This window comes from Mesoplodon mirus (genome assembly GCF_964341445.2).
Source record: "Mesoplodon mirus genome assembly, chromosome: 20".
NCBI lineage: Eukaryota > Metazoa > Chordata > Mammalia > Artiodactyla > Ziphiidae > Mesoplodon > Mesoplodon mirus.
In genome coordinates, this window is record NC_138996.1 from 17,786,316 (window position 1) to 17,805,929 (window position 19,614).

At 39.1% G+C, this 19,614-nt stretch overlaps 2 protein-coding genes across 2 annotated transcripts in view; one reads left to right on the plus strand and one right to left on the minus strand.

The window, feature by feature from the left end:
* Window positions 1-646: 646 nt before the first annotated feature.
* Window positions 647-19,614, plus strand: part of GTF2E2 (general transcription factor IIE subunit 2) — a 70,707-nt gene continuing 51,739 nt past the window's right edge. Inside the window, exons 1-2 of the mRNA XM_082608844.1 lie at window positions 647-888; window positions 4,543-4,712. Of these exons, the coding sequence (XP_082464970.1) occupies window positions 4,547-4,712 (166 nt within the window). The 5' untranslated portion in view covers window positions 647-888; window positions 4,543-4,546. The remainder of the gene's footprint in view (window positions 889-4,542; window positions 4,713-19,614) is intronic.
* SMIM18 (small integral membrane protein 18) lies at window positions 11,135-19,565 on the minus strand. Its single transcript, XM_082608764.1, has 3 exons — window positions 19,529-19,565; window positions 11,939-12,017; window positions 11,135-11,511 (listed from the first exon to the last, which is right to left on the minus strand). The coding sequence occupies exon 3, from the start codon at window positions 11,472-11,474 to the stop codon at window positions 11,178-11,180; it is 297 nt and encodes a 98-aa protein (XP_082464890.1). The 5' UTR covers window positions 11,475-11,511; window positions 11,939-12,017; window positions 19,529-19,565; the 3' UTR covers window positions 11,135-11,177.

Genomic DNA, 19,614 nt, shown 5'->3' on the forward strand with positions numbered 1-19,614 from the left:
CTGGCTATGCGCAGCTTCAAGTTGGAGTGAGGAAAGGCCAGCCGCACGAAATTTGACACGCTTCAATACGTTGCAGGTCGTGGGCAAGGCCAATTATCTTTTCCGTCGCCTTATTTCTACCCCTTACGCAGCTTCTGAATCCGAAATCCTTTTCCAAGAGAGTTTACGGGGGGGGCGGTTGGGAGTTCAGAAACTGAACTTCACGTCAGGATTTGCCTTTGCTAGCTGTGCTGTCCCGAGCAAGTTATTTAGTTTCACTGGGCCTCTTGTTTCCTCAGTTGAAAAAGAGAGAGCTGGAACAATGTTCTTCGAAGTTTAGGTGATGGTGACTGGCATTTGATGTAAGGTCACAGGACATCTAATAGACAGTAACTTGAAAAATCTCGTCGCCATTTGGGTTAAACAGATCTCAGAGCACGCTGCAGGAGGATTTAGTAGCTTTACAGTTCTATTTCTGTGAAGGAAAGATTTCTTCCCTCTCAGCTGCGGCTACTTAACTCCCACTTAAGCCCCGCTCCAAACCACCCTCCCGTTGTCATAGAGACCAGGGACGCCCCAGCTCTGGATTCCCCTCCCCGGGCGGGGTACTTAAGGACGCATGCGCGTTCTCGCGGCCGAGGGGCCGCGGTGGCTGCCGGGACTGAGCTCCGAACCCGCGGATCAGGAAGTGGCGGGCGGAGCCCGGGGCCGAGTCGCTGTCTGAACCGCCGCCGCCGCCGCCGCCAGTGCGGAGACCCCGACCTGGCGGGGTAGCGCTGAGCGTGCGGGCGGGCGAGCGGGGGCGCTGACGACGAGCAGGAAGCGGCGGCCACGCGGGCGTGTGCGGCTGTAGAGGAGGAGGCTCTGGGAGGCGGCGGCCGGGCTCGTGGGGCGGCCCTCCTAGCTCAGGTAGGGGCTGCAGTAGCGGGGTGAGGGGCGCGGAGCCCCGGCCTGTTGTTCCTCCGGGCCGCCTCCGCCCGGGGGCGAGCGGGCTTCCCACCCCGCGGGAGGCTGGGGCCGCCGTTCCCGGCGCGAAACGCTGAAACCTGCTAACACCTTCTCGGGAGCATCGTCTTTTAGGCCGGAGGTTCATTGAGCAAAGTTTTGGGTTAGAAAGAGGGGAAATTCACATCGGAGAGCTGATTGTGCCTCTTCCTGCCCCCCACCCCCAAGCTTGCATTAGCAGCTGCCGTAGGAACCAGGTGTGTGGAGTTTGGGGAAACGGTGCCCAGCCACCTAAAGGCTGGGATGTAGGTGCTCCTTCCCAGACTGTTGTTTTCAGCTGCCTTTTGGAGACCTACTTTGGAATGATTCCTAAGCTTGAGTTATAATGGTTGTTTCCTGCAAAGCCTAAAGACATTTCCCGAAACAAATAGCTGCGGTAACCTTTTTTCCGTCCACCTCTACGTTTCTGTCATTTAAGAGGTGAGCCAGTGTCTATTCTCAGCTTGCCGGCTATTCATAGCAGTGTTGGCACCTGCGAGGCGCAGGCGGGAAAGAAGCTAAGAGAGGAAAGAGCAGAAAGGTTGAAAGAAGTCAAATGATAAAGTGGAAGGAATGTGGGCTTTGGAGCCAGAAGATTTTCATTTAACTTTTGGCTTCTTATTGGGGGAACACATGGACTCTCTGAGTTGTGGTTTGTTTTTTTGTTTTTTGTTAATGTCAGATGGGCAGGATGATGTGTCCTGTCTACAACACAGGTCAGTACATGTAAAGCTCTACAGATACTGCGTAGTCTTGTGAGGAAAAGTTAGGCGGAGCATGTGATGGTGAAAGACCTTAAACCTGTTCTACGTGCCATTGAACTTGATCCGTAACCACACAGGTCGCCTTTGCTTGGGAGGCCTTTACCAGTATTTCAGGTCTGGAGTGAGGGGCACCTGATTTAGGAGTCAGGATATTCGTGTCCTGGCTCAGGTACTTTCAGCTGTGTGACCTTAACGATGCCTCTTCACTTCAGATTTCACGTATTAAAATAGAAATAACACGAAGTACCAGTTACCTCGTAGAGTTGTGAGGATCAAATGCTGTAAACATCAGGTCTTTGTAAACTGTAAGGCTTTTGTTTAAATCTGTGTTAAAATCATGGTTATAGCAGCCGGGGTTAGTTATCTGTCTTTACAAGGTGAAATAAACAGATAACAGATGTTTCCTGTTTTAGGCTTGTTGCCCTCACCTTATCACTGGGGAATTCTCCTTTCTTGTTCTGACACTCCTCCTCCCCAAGACTGCCTCCTGCCTTCCTCACCCCAGTGTTATCATTCGGTTCCTTCTTTTCAGATCCAACTCGAAATAATAGTACTGAAATAACATATATTTGTATAGCTTTACTATTTAAAAAACCATTTTCACAAACATTTTCTCAGCTTATTCTTACAGTTGGGCTAGATGTACACAGCATTGGTAGTACCCTTATTTTACTTATGATAAAATTGGATTTAGGGAGATCTAGTGGATTGCCCAGGTCATGCTGCTGTTAGGGATTAGAACTGAGGGAAGAAGGCAGGTCTTAGATTTGAGGTCCCGTGCCGGTGATTCTTATTTCGTTCCTTAGCTGAAGTTTACTCTGATTATTTCTTATCAATGCTTTTATATATGTATATATTTTAAATTTTATTGAAGCATAGTTGGCTTACGATGTTGTGTTTAATTTCTGCTGTACGGCACAGTGACTCAGGTATACTTATATATTCTTCATATTCTTTTCCATTATGGTTTATCTCAGGATATTGAATATTGTTCCTTGTACTTTACAGTGGGACCTTGTTGTTTATGCATCCTACATATAATAGTTTGCATCTGCTAACCCAAACTCGCAGTCCTTCCCCCCACCTCCCCGCTTGGCAACCACAAGTCTGTTCTCTATATTTGTGAGTCTGTTTTTGTTTCGTAGATATGTTCATTTGTGTCATATTTTAGATGCCACATACAAGTGATAGCATATGGTATTGGTGTTTCTCTTTCCGACTTCGCTTAGTATGATAATCTCTAGGTCCATCCGTGTTGCTGCAAATGGCATTATTTCATTCTTTTTAATGGCTGAGTAATTATTCAATGCTTATATTTTTAACTTTTAGCATGCTAAGTCACGTTTTATTTATTCATTGCTTTTTAAAAAATAAATTTATTTATTTTATTTATGTATTTTTGGCTTCATTGGGTCTTTCGTTGCTGCGAGGGAGCTACTCTTCGTTGCGGTTTGCGGGCTTCTCATTGCGGTGGCTTCTCTTGTTGTGGCTCACGGGCTCTAGGCGCGCGGGCTTTGGTAGTTGTGGCTCGCGGGCTCTGGAGCACAGGCTCAGTAGTTGTGGCGCTCGGGCTTAGTTGCTCTGCGGCATGTGGGATCTTCCCGGACCAGGGCTTGAGCTCGAGTCTCCTGCATTGGCAGGCAGATTCTTAACCACTGCGCCACCAGGGAAGCCCAAACAGAAGACATTTAATAAAGGATTGTAAAACCATTAACAATGAGACTAGAGCAATTTAAAGATGTTCTTCTGTTCGTTACTCACTTAAATATTTGTTGACCTACCCCATGCTTGAAGGCTTTCAAAGTATAAGAGTCTTTTTCCTCTGGGACTTTGCTTCCCAACTTATGAACACTAGTCTTAATAGTATAGAAATCATTTTCGTAGTCAGCTTGTGTACTTCTGAGACTCTCCATGGGGTTCTAGGGAGAGTTCAGACAAGAGAGGAATGTTTTAAAATACTTGTTGAATGACCTGTGGCTTCCCTGGTTGTACTGAAGTTGCTTGGAATTGTAGAGTTTTAAAACTGGGAAAAAACCCAAAGAGGTCTAGTCCCACCTCCTTCCAAATCAGGAATTTTCTGTAGATATTTCTAACACATATTAATCCAGCCTCTTCACTACTTATGAGAGTCCACCAGTTTTAAAATATACCTTTTAATTTATAAGCAATTCTGATGGTTCTCATTTGTTTGCAATGAGCCTAAATTTGTCTCCTAATTTCCACCCAGTAGTCCTGCTGTTGTTCCTAAAGCAGCATTGTCCAGTAGGAATACAGAGTGAGCTGCAAGTGTGAGCCACACATGTAATTTAAAATTTTCTAGTAGCCATAATTTAAAAAAAAAAAATAGGGGAAATTAATTTTAATATTTTACTTAACCCAGTATATCCAAACTATTATCACATTAGCATAATCAGTCTAAAATATTTCAGTAATTTAAAAAGTTCTTTTTGTTGTATTGAGTCTTAAATGCAGGTGTATTTTACACTTAGAGTACATCTCAACTCTAGCCCCATTTCAGGCGCTCAGTCAGCACTTCGGCCAGTGGCTGTTTGTCATATTGGACAGTGTAGTTCTAGAGCTTTAGAGAATAATCCTATTTTTCTTTACTAGTGCCTGGCACAGTGCTTGGCATATAACAGGCACTAATTAAAGAATTTTTTGAGTGAATGAGTAAGTGAATAAATACAAGTGCTAGAGAACTAGTAATAAAAGGTAATTCTGTTTGGGAAGTAACTCTTGTTGAGACCTGTGGATTTGGCACATAGATTTGAGTGGCTGGAATCTGTATTAAAGAAACTTATTTTTATCTTTGCAGCATTATGGATCCAAGTCTCTTGAGAGAACGGGAGCTGTTCAAAAAACGAGCTCTTTCCACTCCTGTAGTAGAAAAACGTTCTGTATCTTCTGAGTCATCTTCATCAGCATCAAAGAAGAAGAAATCGAAGCTAGAACATGGAGGATCATCAGGCTCTAAACAAAATTCTGGTTAGTAGAATTGACTTTTTTTTTTTTTTTTTTTTTTGCGGTACACTGGCCTCTCACTGTTGTGGCCCCTCCCGTTGCGGAGCACAGGCTCTGTACACGCAGGCTCAGCGGCCGTGGCTCACAGGCCCAGCCGCTCCGCGGCACGTGGGATCTTCCTGGACCGGGGCACGAACCCATGTCCCCTGCATTGGCAGGCGGACTCTCAACCGCTGCGCCACCAGGGGAGCCCTGACTCTTTAGGACTGTTCAGCTTTTATTTTTCGGGAAACCACTTAGTTCATTTTTCAGTTCATCATTCATATTGTTTGTTAGGGACTTTGTTAAGTATAAGGGATGGGATGATGAGAATTTTTTGCTCTTAAGATGTTAATAGTTTGGTAGTTAGAATTTAGGTTATTATCTTTAAGAAAAAAACAAAACACTTCACTGAGGTTTAATTTATGTACTGTACCGTTCACTCGTTTTAAGGGTATAATTCAAAGATTTTTAGTAAGTTTATAGAGTTATGTAACAACTATTACTACAATTGAATTTTTGTTCCCACCTCAGCCTCTGATAATTAATAATCTACTTCTTTCTCTATATATTTGCCTTTTCTGGACATTTCATATAATTGGAATTGTACAGTATGTGTTCTTCAGTATGTGGCTTCTTTTACCTGGCATCTGTTGAGATGATAATATTGTTCTTGTTCTCTGTTAATATGATATATTACATTAACGGATTTTCAGATGTTAAACCAACCTTGCATTCTTGGAATAAATCCTACTTGGTCATGGCGTGTAATCCTTTGTTGTGGGATTCAGTTTGCTGACATTTTGCCCAGGATTTATCCATGTTGTAGTATGTATCAGTATTTCATTCCATTTTATTGCTGAAGAGTATTCCGTTGTATGATATATACCACAATTTGTTTATCTGTTTACCAGTTAATGGACATTTGGATTATTTCCACTTTTTGGCTATTATGAATAGTGCTGCTGGGAACATTCACGTACAAGTCTTTGTATGGACGTGTATTTTTTTCCTCTTGGATAGAATTCCACTTAAGAGTGGAATTTCTGGGTCATGTGGTGAATTTATGTTTAATTTTTTAAGAAACTACCAAAATGGCTGCACCGTTTTACATTTTCACCATCAATGCATGTGGGTTCCATTTTTTTTTCTTATTCTTGCCAACACTTGTTATTCCTTGTCATTTTGATTATAGCCATTCTGGTGGGTGTGAGGTGGTATCATTGTGGTTTTAATGTGCAGTACCCTAATGACTGATTATGTTGAACATCATTTCATGTGTTATTGATCATGTGTCTTTTGGTGAAATGTCTATTCAAAATTTTTTGCCCATTTGAAAAAATTGGGTTGTCTTCTTCCTATTGATTTGTAAGAGTTCTTTATATATTCTGGGTACAGTTTCTTGATCCAATATCACATGTGTTCTTGGTGTCATATTTAAGAAATCTTTGCCTAACCCAAGGTCATAAAAAATTCCTCCTGTGTTTTCTTCTAAGAGTTTTATAGTTTTAGTTCTTAGATTTAGGTCTGTGATATGTTTGAGTTGATTTTTTAATGTATGGTTTAACATAAGGGTGTAAATTCATCTTTTTGTGTGTGGTTATTCAGTTGTCCCTGCACCATTTCTTGAAAAAACTTTCTTTTCCTCATTGACTTGCATTGGCATCATTGTTGAATATCAATTGACTACAAGTGAGAGTTTTTTCTGGAATCTAAATTAGGTTCCGTTGACTCATATCTCTGTCCTTATGCCAGTACGATATTCTCTTGATTGCTGTAGCATTCTAGTGGCGTTTTGAAATTGGGAAGTGTGGAAGTAAGTATTTCAGTTATGTTCTTTTTTTCAAAGTTGTTCTGGTTTTTCCTGGAGCCTTTGCATTTCCATATAAATTTTAGGATCAGCTTGTCAGGTCTCATCTGTAAAAGAGCCAGCTGTGATTTTGATAGGGATTGCATTGAGAATTGCTATCTTAACAATATTAAGTCTTTCAGTCAATTAACATGGCTATCTTTCCTTTTTTTAAGGTTTCTAATTTCTTTCAACAATGTTTTGTAGTTTTTAATGTATGTCTTGCTTTGTTAAATTCTAAATATTTTATTCTTTTTGATATTGTGAATGAAATTGTTTTCTTAATTTGATATTTGGATTGTTAATTGCTAGTATATGGAAACACAGTAGATTTTTGTACACTGATCTCAAACTCTGCAACCTTGCTGAACTCATTATTTCTAGTTTTTTGTGTGGATTTTTTAGGATTATCTATATGTAAAATTTTGTAATCTGTGAATAAGAACAGTTTTACTTCACCTTGCCAATATGAATGCCTTTTCTTTCTTTTTCTTGACTGTTAGTATTTGGCTAGTAATAGAAGTAGTGAGTGTGAATATCTTTCGCTTGTTCCTATCTTAGGGGGAAAGCATTCAGTCTTTCACTATTATGTATGTTAGCTGCAGGGTTTTTGTAGGTGCCCTTTATCAGGAGTTCCCCTCTATTTTTAGTTTGTTGAGAGCTTTTAGTATAAATGGGTAGTGGATGTTGTTAAATGCTTTTTCTGCATCTATTGAGGTAATCATGTTTGTTCCTGTTTTTTATTTTTATTTTATTTTTTTTTTCTTTTCTTTTTTTGCGGTATGCGGGCCTCTCACTGTTGTGGCCTCCCCCGTTGCGGAGCACAGGCTCCGGACGCGCAGGCCCAGTGGCCATGGCTCACGGGCCCAGCCGCTCCGCGGCATATGGGATCCTCCCAGACCGGGGCACGAACCCGCATCCCCTGCATCGGCAGGCGGACTCTCAACCACTGCGCCACCAGGGAGGCCCCCTGTTTTTTTATTAATATGGTATATTACATTAATTTGTTTTCAGATGTTAAACCAACCTTATATTCTTGGAATAAATCCTACTTGGTCATGGTGTGTAATCCTTTTTATATGTTGTGGGGTTCATTTTGCTGAATAATCTACTTCTGTAATATTTGTACAGAATTTTTGCTATATTTTGTACAGGATTTTTGTATCTGTACTCGTGAGGAATATGGTCTGTAGTTTTCTTCTCTTGTGCTTATTGGGGTATTTCTGGCCTCAAACGATTTGTGAAGTATTTCCTTTTCCTCTGTTTTCTGGAAAGGTTTGTGAAGGTTTGATATACATTTCTCCTTAAATATTTGATAGAATTCACTAGGGAAGCCATTTGGGCCTGAGCTTTCCTTTGTGGGATGCTCTTGGTTGAAATTTCTTCCTATAGATCTATTCAGATTTTCTATTTCTTCTTGAGTTAATTTGGTAGTTTGTCTTTTTAGGGGTTTGTCCATGTCGTCATCTACATTGTCCAGAGTTTTTTAGAGTATTCGCTTTTGATTTCTAAAGGTCAATAGTGATATCCCTCCCTTCTTTCATTTCTAATTTTAGGAATTTTTTGTTTATTTGTTTTTGTTTTGTTTTTTGGTTAGTCCAGTTTAAAGCTTTGTCAATTTTGTTGATCTTTAAAAAAAACAACTCTTTGTTTCACTGATTTATCTGTTTTTCTGGTTTTTAAAAATTTCATTTATTTCCACTTCAGCATTTATTATTTCCTTCCTTCTGCTTATGTTGGGTTTAGTTTACTCTTAGGCTGTTATCTTTTAGACAGCTAGGTCAGCGCAACTTAATTCACAACAGAAATTATTTACCTCCTTCAGAGTGTAGCAGTGTAATCTTTATTGATGTCATCTTGTTAGATGTTCTTCAAGCTGTTTTACTGATGTTAAAGCAGAGCCAGTCTTTCTATCAAAGGAGGTTTATCATTCTTGTTAGCACGTGCATTAGGTTTGATTATCTCTCATTACAATGAAATTTACATGAATTCATAATAAAATTTTACAAATTGTTTTAAACATTAACAGAGACCTGCTCTTAGACCTGGTCTCTTTGATCTACTTAAGAATATCTTTGCTCCAAAATCTCAGTGGCTTAAAACAACAAAGGTTTGTTTCTTTTTCATACCACATGTTTATCATGTGTTGGCAGGGGTCTTAGCTCATTACAGTCACTCAAGGACCCAAGCTGATAGAGCAGCTGATATTTCAAATGTTGTTGGTTTTGTTTCAATGCCCGAGGGAAAGAGGACTCTGGAAGATCTTGCCTGGCAGTTAAATGCTGTGGTCTGGAGGTGATACACATCAATTCCTCTCACAGCTCATTAGCCAGAGCTAGTCACAGGGCTGTACCCATCCAGTTCCATGTGCTCAGAAAGAGGGGAGCTGGAAATACTGGGTGTAAACACTAAAGACTACCATACCACCCTAGCTTGGGGCCACTACCATTGGATTGCCCGGTCAGTTGCTTGTCAGGTGTCCTGGTTTAGCTTCCCTACTGGCCATTCTCTGTACAACAGTCAGTGACTTTTCTAATCATGAATCTGATGATGTCATTCTCTGCTTAAGGCTGATCATTGCTTTTCAGACAAAGCCCACCTTTTCCTGCAGCCTACATGCTGTACTTGATCTTGGCCCCCTTATCTTTTGTGCCCATATCTCACTTTTCTCCTTGTATTCTGTCCTAATGCTACTGGCTTGTTGCTCCTCTAACATGCTTCACTGTCTTCCCTCTTGGCCTTTGCTCATATTATTTCCTCTTCCTGGAACGTTCTTTCTTACCTCCTTCCCTCTTTCCTTTGGTTAACTCCTATTCCTCTTCTAGGTTTCAGCTTTAAAGTCATTCCCACTTTCCAATTTGTGTTTATTGCTTAGCCTTTGAATTCCCAGAGTACTCCGTTTCTGACAAAGCTATTGTGTGCCACTGTAATTGCGTGATTACTTGTTTGCCACTGTAACCTAATCCCTCACACATGGAAGCACTCAGTACATATTTGTTAAATGGCTAAATAGATTACAGGGTAGGGTAGGGAAAAGGTAGCGTATGTTATCAAAAAATCTAGTTATTAAAGGACCTGTATGCTTCCCATCTATGGCAAGGACCCCAAAGTTTTCCATTTATGAAAATGTGGTTTTAACAAGTGCTCAGAGTAGCTCTTGGTTACCAGAATATTTTGTATACCTAAGTTCCACAAGTCCTTTGAAAGTTGGTTACGTTATTTGTGTTTGTTTCTAACGTTAAAAGAAAAATATAAAAACATTGTGTGGAAAAGTGATTTCAGACTGGCATGTAGGGCCCTCTAAGTTGAAAATGACAGATACTTATTTTTCACTTCCCATATCAAGTATTTTCTGTTTTGCCATAATTTTCAGTTGCTTCTTAATGTTGATGAGACACATTTAGTTAAGTGCCGTTACTTCCAATTATTTTATTTTGAGTAATGCTATTGTAAACAAAGTCTTTGTATCTTCAGTTTTTTCTTTTGAAGTAATTTCTCAGAATAAATTTCCAGGAGTGACATTTCTGGTCTAAGGGCAGTTATAGTGTAGTGGTTAAAAGCATATTTTGGTTTGCTCATGGGTAGTAGCAAAATAGTGTCAGGGTTATAAAATATAATACTGTAAAGCCTTTGGCATTCCAAGAAATAAGATTGCCATATTTCTTAACAGGTGTTAAGTGGTCCTAGCTTTTGACTTGCTCTTGACTTTTTTGGCAGTCTTTTTTTTTTTTGGCCACACTGCGCAGCTTTCGGGATCTTAATTCCCGGACCAGGGATTGAACCCAGGTCCCGGCAGTGAAATCGTCCAGTCCTAACTACTGAACCGCCAGGGAGTTACCTGGCAGTCTTTTTGCATTGGGTATCTTAGTCCTTGGGAGTGTGAATGCGAGGGGCATAGTGAAAGAACAAGCTCAAGAAATGCAATTTAGGGGGGTATGCTAGGAAGTTTTAGTTTGAAAACAGCTCATCTTATACCATGTATTTCTTACTAAACAATAGGTCAGTTTTATGAAAAGTTTATGCACGTGTCCTTGTGACCTTGCTGAGTATTTTGAGTCTTTTTTTTCTACACTAATCCTACATAAAACTTAAATCTTTAAAAATGTTTAAGTTGTCTTCAATAAACTAGAAAGTATTGCTTCTTAGTAAGTAGGGACAATGTATAAGTGGGAATACTTTACTTTGGATTTAGATAAGTATTTTAAGTAGCATTTTAATTACCAAAATATATGAAGGATAGTACTCTGTTTTTTAGTTCACATGGTTTGTTTAGGTATGTTATTTTGGGATCATAAGCCTTTCTTTTGGTTTCCAGTTTGCTTTTTAATGCCTAGTATTGAGTTCTAGGAATCTTTTAACTAGTTTTTGAAGTGTTATTTTAAATAAATTGGTAAATTATTCACATTTATGAAAGTTTTACTGTATATTTAATGAAATCGATACACACACAAAGTGCATATTTAACTTGTTTTTCCCTTCTAGTAGAAATCTTCTAATTATTCATAGTCAGTTTTGTAATAACAGTTGACCTCCGAAATTTTTCTTTTTTTCTCAGTAACTGACGGCTGTTTTCAGAGCTTTTGTTCATCTTATGTAGAGTACTAGACCACTTCAGTTTCACGTTTTCTGATGTTGTCCATCATACTTCTAAGAGGGTTCGGTTCATTTTTCAAGTCTTTCACAGTTTTGTTTTTTACACAGCAGCAGCAGTCAAGCACTTCATAAAGGAAAGCCAACACCACTAAAGATACCACTGTAAATATAAATAAAAGCAGAATGACAAAGCAGGCAGTGTTCCAGTTATCATGGAAAGGGTAAATTTTTTGAACTTGAAAACCAAGGTACTGATAAACAGATGTAGTTGTTTCATTCCAGAGGCTGGAGGTCTGGGAGGCCATTCTTAGAGATTCCACTTCTTATATCGCTCGTTTGAATCTGTAGAAAGGTAGAAAATGAATATATGTAACCAAACTCTACAGATTGGTCAATTCAAATGTCAGTTTCTAAGATTTGTTAGTAAATCTATATAGGCTGCATGAGTCTTCCTTATTTTCTGTCAGAATTAGTGCCTGAATGGTATTCTTGAATTTTTTTTGATATCTATGCAGTGTACTCTGTAATCCATACTATGTATTTTTTAATGTATATCATTTGTTAGACAAATATTTATGATCAAGATTCATATACAGAAATTAACTGCTAATGGAGGGAGGAAAAAAAGGCAGCTGAATTGGTTTAAAATTTGATTAAAGCAGTGGTCAGAGAGCTGTTATCTACAAAAAAAATCTTAGCATTTTAAAGTTGTGCTCTTAAAACTGTCCGCAGAAGAGCTTTTCCCATTGCCCTCGTGCATCCTTCTCACCTTCTTGGTTCAGTGTATTTCTGTCTATTTCCACTCCTTTAAACTTCCAGGACAGGTGATCTGAATCAGGAAATAATGGCTGAGTGAAAATTAGTAGAGAAAGAAAAGCCAAATAATGACAGTTTTCAGAATAAGTATAAAACAGTTTTCGATTAAAGTTGCCTATGAAGAGACCTTAATCTTAGGATTCTTTTTGGTTATGTATATGATAGTTTTAAATGTTTCATAATACCTAAATGACCTATGGACAGGAATATTAAAAAAAAAACAGGCAAATTCAGCATCCCAAAGGTATGTATTATTAAATTATTATTCCATCTCACAAAATTAGCCAGTGAGTTAAAGTTTCACTGTTCTCGCATTAAGCTTTGCTCTTGTTGACTTGATACTTGTTGGGCCTTAAGTGGGACTGTAAGGATTGAAGATCTGATAGTATAGTATTAAAAATAATAAATGACTTTATTATCTTAATCATTCAAAAACATCTTTTTTTTTTTTTTTTGCTGTACGCGGGCCTCTCACTGTTGTGGCCTCTCCCGTTGCGGAGCACAGGCTCCGGACGCACAGGCTCAGCGGCCATGGCTCACGGGCCCAGCCGCTCCGCGGCATATGGGATCCTCCCAGACCGGGGCACGAACCCGTATCCCCTGCATCGGCAGGCGGACTCTCAACCACTGCGCCACCAGGGAGGCCCCAAAAACATCTTTTTAAGGGGACTTCCCTGGTGGTCCAGTGGTAAAGAATCCACCTTCCAATGCAGGCGACGCGGGTTCAATCTCTGGTTGGGGAGCTAAGATTCCCACATGCCACAGGGCTACTGAGCCTGCGTGTCTCAACTACTGAGCCCACGCACCTCAACTAGAGAACCCACGTGCCACAAACTGCAGAGCCCACGTGCTCTGGAGCCTGCGTGCCCAACTAGAGAGAGAAAGCCTGAACACCACAACTAGAGAGAAGCCCACATGCCGCAGTGAAGATCCCGTGTGCCGCAACCAAGACCTGACCCAGTCAAAAATAAATAAACAAAAACCCCAAAAATATCTCGGGCTTTTTGAAAAAATTATAAAATACCTCTGTATACCAAGAAGCTTTTGAAATGAGAGGAAAATACCCCATAGTTCCACTTCCCTAATTCAGCGACTGTTGTCAGTTTGTGTGCTTGTTTTTATGAAAGAAATGAATTATTTTGTGTGATTTTTTTGCTACATAGTTGTAAATAGACTTTCATTCTTGTAAACAAATGTTTATTGATTACTTACTGTGTAACAAATCCTTTTTTTAAAAATATTTATTTATTTATTTGGCTGTGCTGGGTCTCAGTTGTAGCATGCGGGATTTTTGTTGGGTACACGGGATCTTTAGTTGTGGCATGCAGGGTCTTTAGTTGCGGCATGTGGGATCTTTAGTTGCAGCACATGGGATCTTTTAGTTGCGGCATGTGGGCTCTTAGTTGCAGCATGTGGGATCTAGTTCCCTGACCAGGGATTGAACCCGGGCCCCCTGCATTGGGAGTGTGGAGTCTTAACTGCTGGACCACCAGGGAGGTCCCAACAAATACTTTTCTAAGTGCTGGAGATAACTTGTGTGTGAGAGTATGTTTCATTTATAGAAAATTTCAAGGTAGTACAGAAGTATAAGAGTAGGTGGAAAAAAAAAAAAAAGAAGTATAAGAGTACAATAAACACCCATGTGCTTATAATACAGCTTCATTGATCAATTCTTGGCCAGTCTATATCTCTGCTCACTTCCATTCCCTGGATTATTTTGAGGCAAATCCCAGACATCATGTCACTTCATCTAGGAATATTTCAGTATATATCTCTTAAAAGGTGAGGACTCTGTCTTTAAATATAACCACAATATCATTTTCACACCAAAAAAGATTAAAAGCTGACTTAAAACCCCCAAACATAACAATATAATTCCTTAGATTTGTTTCCTTTATAAGTATAATTTTAAAACTTTGGGGTTAATAAACTAATATTTTCTAAGGTTTTTTTTTCTTTTTTCTTTAAATCTGATTTGTGTGGCGGATCATCTCACTTCTTTGGATGGACTTGGTCCCTCCCTTTTTTCCTTCATATATTTTGAAGGTTAAATTGATGATCTGAGGCCAAAAGTAAAGGCTTAAATTCATTTTTTCTTGTTGGATTTAAGAATCCATTTATGGTGCTTGGTCACCTTTCATCTTGAAATGAGGGACAAGAGACTAATGGACAGTAATTGAATTAATTGCTTCTGTTCTGGGACATACAAAAATGCATTGTCTGGAACACAGGTATTTGAGTAACTTCCCATTACATTACAGTATTTCAAACTATGTCAAGAGACCCAGCCTTTCAAAGTTACTCTTTTTTTTTTTTTTTTTTTTTTTTCGGTACGCGGGCCTCTTACTGTTTTGGCCTCTCCTGTTGCGGAGCACAGGCTCCGGACACACAGGCTCAGCGGCCATGGCTCACGGGCCCAGCCGGTCCGCGGCATGTGGGATCTTCCCGGACCGGGGCACGAACCCGTGTCCCCTGCATCGGCAGACGGACTCTCAACCGCTGCGCCACCAGGGAAAGCCCTCAAAGTTACTCTTCTATCTTTTGAATTTTTCTCTTCCAAGCACACCCTTATAGAAAGCAGGCTGCTGCGTTGTACAGCTCTGGGGAGCACCAGTCATGTTTTGTTGTGGAGTGGGTGCCATTCAGGTAGAATACAGTGTAAATTGGGGTTGTGCAGTATGGAGTCCTGATAGGCTACCCCTCCACCTCTGTGTTGTTGCTGCCTCTGAACTTAACCACCTTTTACACAAATAGTCAAGTAACCTATAGAAACTAACTCAAACGGAGACAAAAGTTAAGTCCTTTTTGATCCAGCCTTGCTGATAGTGTCATGAATGCATGTGCACAGACACACAAATGCCTGAAAAATGTTCAGCTTTGGAACTCCTTTAGGATTTTTAGCAGTGCTAAAATGCAGACATTCCTGGGAGGGGTAACAATTGTTACAATTATTTTTTTACAATTATTTTTACTTTGTTACAATTATTTTTACTTCAGTGTGAATGAGTTTCAGGTGCTTTTTAAAAAGCAGAGCTAATAGAGGAGAGGGAGAGGAAGAAGATTAGGACCTTGGTGAAATGGGGGATTGTGCGACTTATGTGGGTAGGTAAAGAACAGGAAGAATTGCTTGAGGGTCTGTCTAATAATTTTACCTTGGCTAACCTAGCCCTCTTCAGCACTGATGACAGTATTCCTTAGACTTTCTGTTAAGGCCTTTCAGGTTGATTCCTTTCTAAAATTTGGGAATTTCTTTTGAAGATTTCTCTGGCATTAGAACTGACTGCAGGGGAAACAATGGTAGGGGAGGGAGGAGAGAGTAGAGTGAGGTAATTTCTACATTATGCCTCTGAAATTTATCTACCCTATTAATTAACGTTAATCTAAACTGCTTTTTCATGATTGATATCAAAAATATCATTATAGCAATTTAAAATAAAAATTAAAAGCATCACCTGTGGGCTTCCCTGGTGGTGCAGTGGTTAAGAATCTGCCTGCCAGTGCAGGGGACACGGGTTCAAGCCCTGGTCCGGGAAGATCCCACATGCCGCAGAGCAACTAAGCCTGTGTGCCACAACTACTGAGCCTGCTCTCTAGAGCCCATGTGCCACAACTACTGAAGCCCGTGTGCCTAGAGCCCGTGCTCCACAACAAGAGAAGCCACCGCAGTGAGAAGCCCCCACACTGCAACAAAGAGTAGCCCCCACTCGCTGCAAATAGAGAAAGCCCGTGCGCAGCAACGAAGACCCAACACAGCCAAAAATAATAAATAAATTAATTAATTAAAAAAATGCATCACCTATAATCTTATCTCTGTAACATATCAAACTTGTAATTTTTTTCTTTTATCCTAGACATTGGCTGTATAAATCTATAACTCATACCTGGTTGAAATTATACTGAATTTATTACTTTGTATTTTAATTTATTATGAACAGGCCTTTTTATTTTTATTTATTTTAATATTTATTTCATTGTTATTTTTATTTTTGGCTGTGTCGTGTCTTTGTTGTGGCACGTGGGCTTCTCTCTAGTTGTGGTGTTTGGGTTTTCTCTTGTTGAGGTGCGCGGGCTCAGTAGTTGTGGCATGCGGGATTAGTTGCCCCGCGGCATGTGGGATCTTAGTTCCCCAACCAGGGATCGAACCTGCGTCCCCTGCATTGGAAGGCAGATTCTTTACTGGGCCACCAGGGAAGTCCCATGAGTAGGCCTTTTAAAATTTGTGGTGACTTCTTAAGACTGGGGAGAAATTGTAAAGACTAATAATGTAATCAAAATAAAATTTTAGAATGATTAGAAAGTTGGCTTAAGGAACTTTTATATTCTATTTATTTTTGAGGTACAAGTGAACTGCTTAAAAATTTTTCAGGTCCCCTTGCTCCTAAAAAAGTAGAGCGAGAGGGAGGGAGGGGGAGAGATGGGAAGGGAGAGATAAGGGGAGGCAAGAAGCGGGGCAGGCAGACAGACACACAACTAAACTCACTTACTTTGAAGTTAACTTGTACCCATCAATGAACTATTCTTCTGGTTAAATTAATGTAGTATACTCACACATTCGGATGTTAAGCATGAATGGGGTGACTGTAGTGACATGGAAAGATTTCTAGGATATGTTGTTAAGTAAACAAAGTGCAGGACAGTGTATAGGGGAAAAAGGGAAATCATATATATTTTTAGTTGCTTGTATCTGCACAAAAATCTTGGGGATATACAGAAATTAATAACAATGATTACTTGTGGGGTTGGTTCGAGAGTAGAGTTGGGAGACCGGGATGTGTGTGAGACTTGTCAAGACGTACCTTGTTATATTCCTTTGGTTTTTGAACCATTTGAGGGTATTATTTATTCAAACCCAGAAGTCTTCCTTGCCTTTGGTTTTTAATAATCCATTGTGTTTGGATTAATTCTAAAAAATTAGGATTAGTAAATTGTGACTTTGGTTAGACTGTGTACTTTATCCACACACAAATATGCTTATGATAATTATACTTGCCATAGTGACTGGATAGCAGTATGTGCCATTTCCAAGGGTACTTGTAAGTTAGGAGCATCTAAGCAGTTTTCAGAAAGAGTATATATACATGTCAGGTTTATGTTGTGAATGATGACAGTTTGCCATTTGTGAGTGTGTTGATAAACTGATGAGCATCTCAAAACATTCACTTTTTAGTTAGCTTCTGGGCATATCTGGAAAAAGTAAATCCTGTAATATAGATTCATTTTCCACCTTAAATTTAATGTGGTTTATTCTTTCAGAGTACGGTAGAGCTCTAATAATTTTGTGTGTTAAGTTTAGGATAAAATCTAAGTCTTGCTTTGATGAATTAGACATAATTAGATACGTAGAAAGACATTTATCATTAGGATTTTCTTGTATTTTGAGGCTAATTTTGAAATTAAAATGTAAATTTATGTGAAGCAAATGCTGTAACATGCCTTACGAAAAGTGAGAGCAAACAGTAAAACGTAGGAACAGTCTCTTATATATATAATTTTTAGTTTATTATTATTTTCTAATATTTCTATTTTCTATTTTCTATTCCCATCATCTATTTTTCCTCCCATTTTAAAAGGCCCTAGGGCCTCCCTGGTGGCGCAGTGGTTGAGAGTCCGCCTGCCGATGCAGGGGATACGGGTTCGTGCCCCGGTCTGGGAGGATCCCATATGCCGCGGAGCGGCTGGGCCCGTGAGCCATGGCCGCTGGGCCTGCGCATCCGGGGCCTGTGCTCCGCAACGGGAGAGGCCACAACAGTGAGAGGCCCGCATACCGCAAAAAGGAAAAAAAAATAAAAAAAAAAAAATAAAAATAAAAGGCCCTAGTGAAATATTTACAGGGATAGGACTTGGAACTGTTCTGGAACCTTGAATTGCCAGATCAGAATAAAATAATGCTTTTGCTCTATTTGTGGAAAAAGGCCTTGAATTGAATTCTCTAGTGCATTTAAGCATATCACTTTGAAATATGATCAATTAATCGTAATAGCCTTTATATGTAGAACAACGCACCCAATGCTGGAACTCTCTGGCTTAGGCCATGTCTTTAGTTAGTTTGGCTAAAGAACAATGAGCCTCCATCTGTACTAACTATAGATATATTGCCAGTAAAATGTAGGCTGATTATAATGTTTAAAAAATGTGGGTGGTAGGAGTTTTTGTCTACAGTTTACCTGAAATTTGAGTTATGAGTTAACTGTTTTATTTGACAAAGCTATTTTTATTTGATCTGAGACCTTTTTTTGAGCTCCCATACTTTGTATAGCAAGCAGGAATGTTTTCTAGGCAATTGACCACATTGTACTGAACCTGGAGAGATCTAATATCTTCTTACAGCAGCCTTTGGGCTTTGTAAGGGATACTTTGCTCATGCTAGCAGAACACTGGTTAAGAAACAGAAGGAATAAAAATTACGAAAAAAAAAACCCTTTAAAATTTAAAATAGATTACCAGCAAAGAAAAGGACAGAAGTTGGATCTTTAGGTCAGTATATATAGGTAATATCCTGGAACTCTAGCATTTACTAAATAATTATTTTTTCATGCTTTAATATTGTAGAATTAGAAATTCGGTCAGCAGTTGAATAGTAATTTTTAGTAGGCATGAATGATTGCTGTTAGCTATGAAAGTAATCTTATTACCTTGAAAGGTACCCTCCTTCCTCCCATAACCAATTCTTCTTAGAGCATATTTTTATTTTAAAATTTAGTTTATCAAAACGACTTACTGTGTATTTATTTTAAGTTCGGTTTAAGAATAACTTTAACATTATATAGAAATACTGTGATAAATGTATATTTTTGTGGCATATAAAAAAAGAAACACTGCTTAAGAAGGTTTTTATTTAATAGCATGATTTGTATGTTATAGTGATAGAGACTTTAAAATTTGACTGTAGGGAATTATTTTAATGAAAATGTATGAAAGTCTAAAGCTCTATAAATGGTCTCTTTGGTTACAGTATAATGCAGCCTACGTAATGGTACCTTTATGGTCCTTTTATTTTTATATAAAAATCACAATGTGATAATTTATTGGCATTCTCTGCATCTACACTCAAAGTCAAATAAAATTTTGAATTATTTTCTCATATTCCTTAAAATACAGCAAACTTTCTTATAAATAACTGCTTTAAATTTGCACATATAATCAGAAAGCTTTAGTCCCGGATTTGCTTTTAGTCTAGATTTTTCTTTAAGAAAAATCCTTTGTTAAGACAAACCAAACCGCTGAAATGAAATAGCTCGGAGAAAATGAAATTTGCAAGTAACCTCTTAGCATCACATGCATATGGCTTACTCTAAGGTCTGGATATAGATTAGGTTCGTAGGAAATGTAATGATTTTCTGTTAAGGCACAGATGGTAAGGGTGCTTATCAAATAGCAAAGATAGTCTTCATATTTTCATAATAAAATCCTACCAAACAATGAAATGAATACATTTTTTTGGGTCTTTAGTAGGAAAAAAGCTTTCTGCTTCGTTTTTATGGTAAAATATTTATATTGTATCATAAGGACATGTATTATTAAATGAAAAGATCGTATAACCTACCTCTTGTCTGAAAGGCTGCAGTTGAAGCGATGGTATCCGTCTGTTTGTAATGCAGTCTAGTGCACAGCCAAGATGGAGCTGTGCTT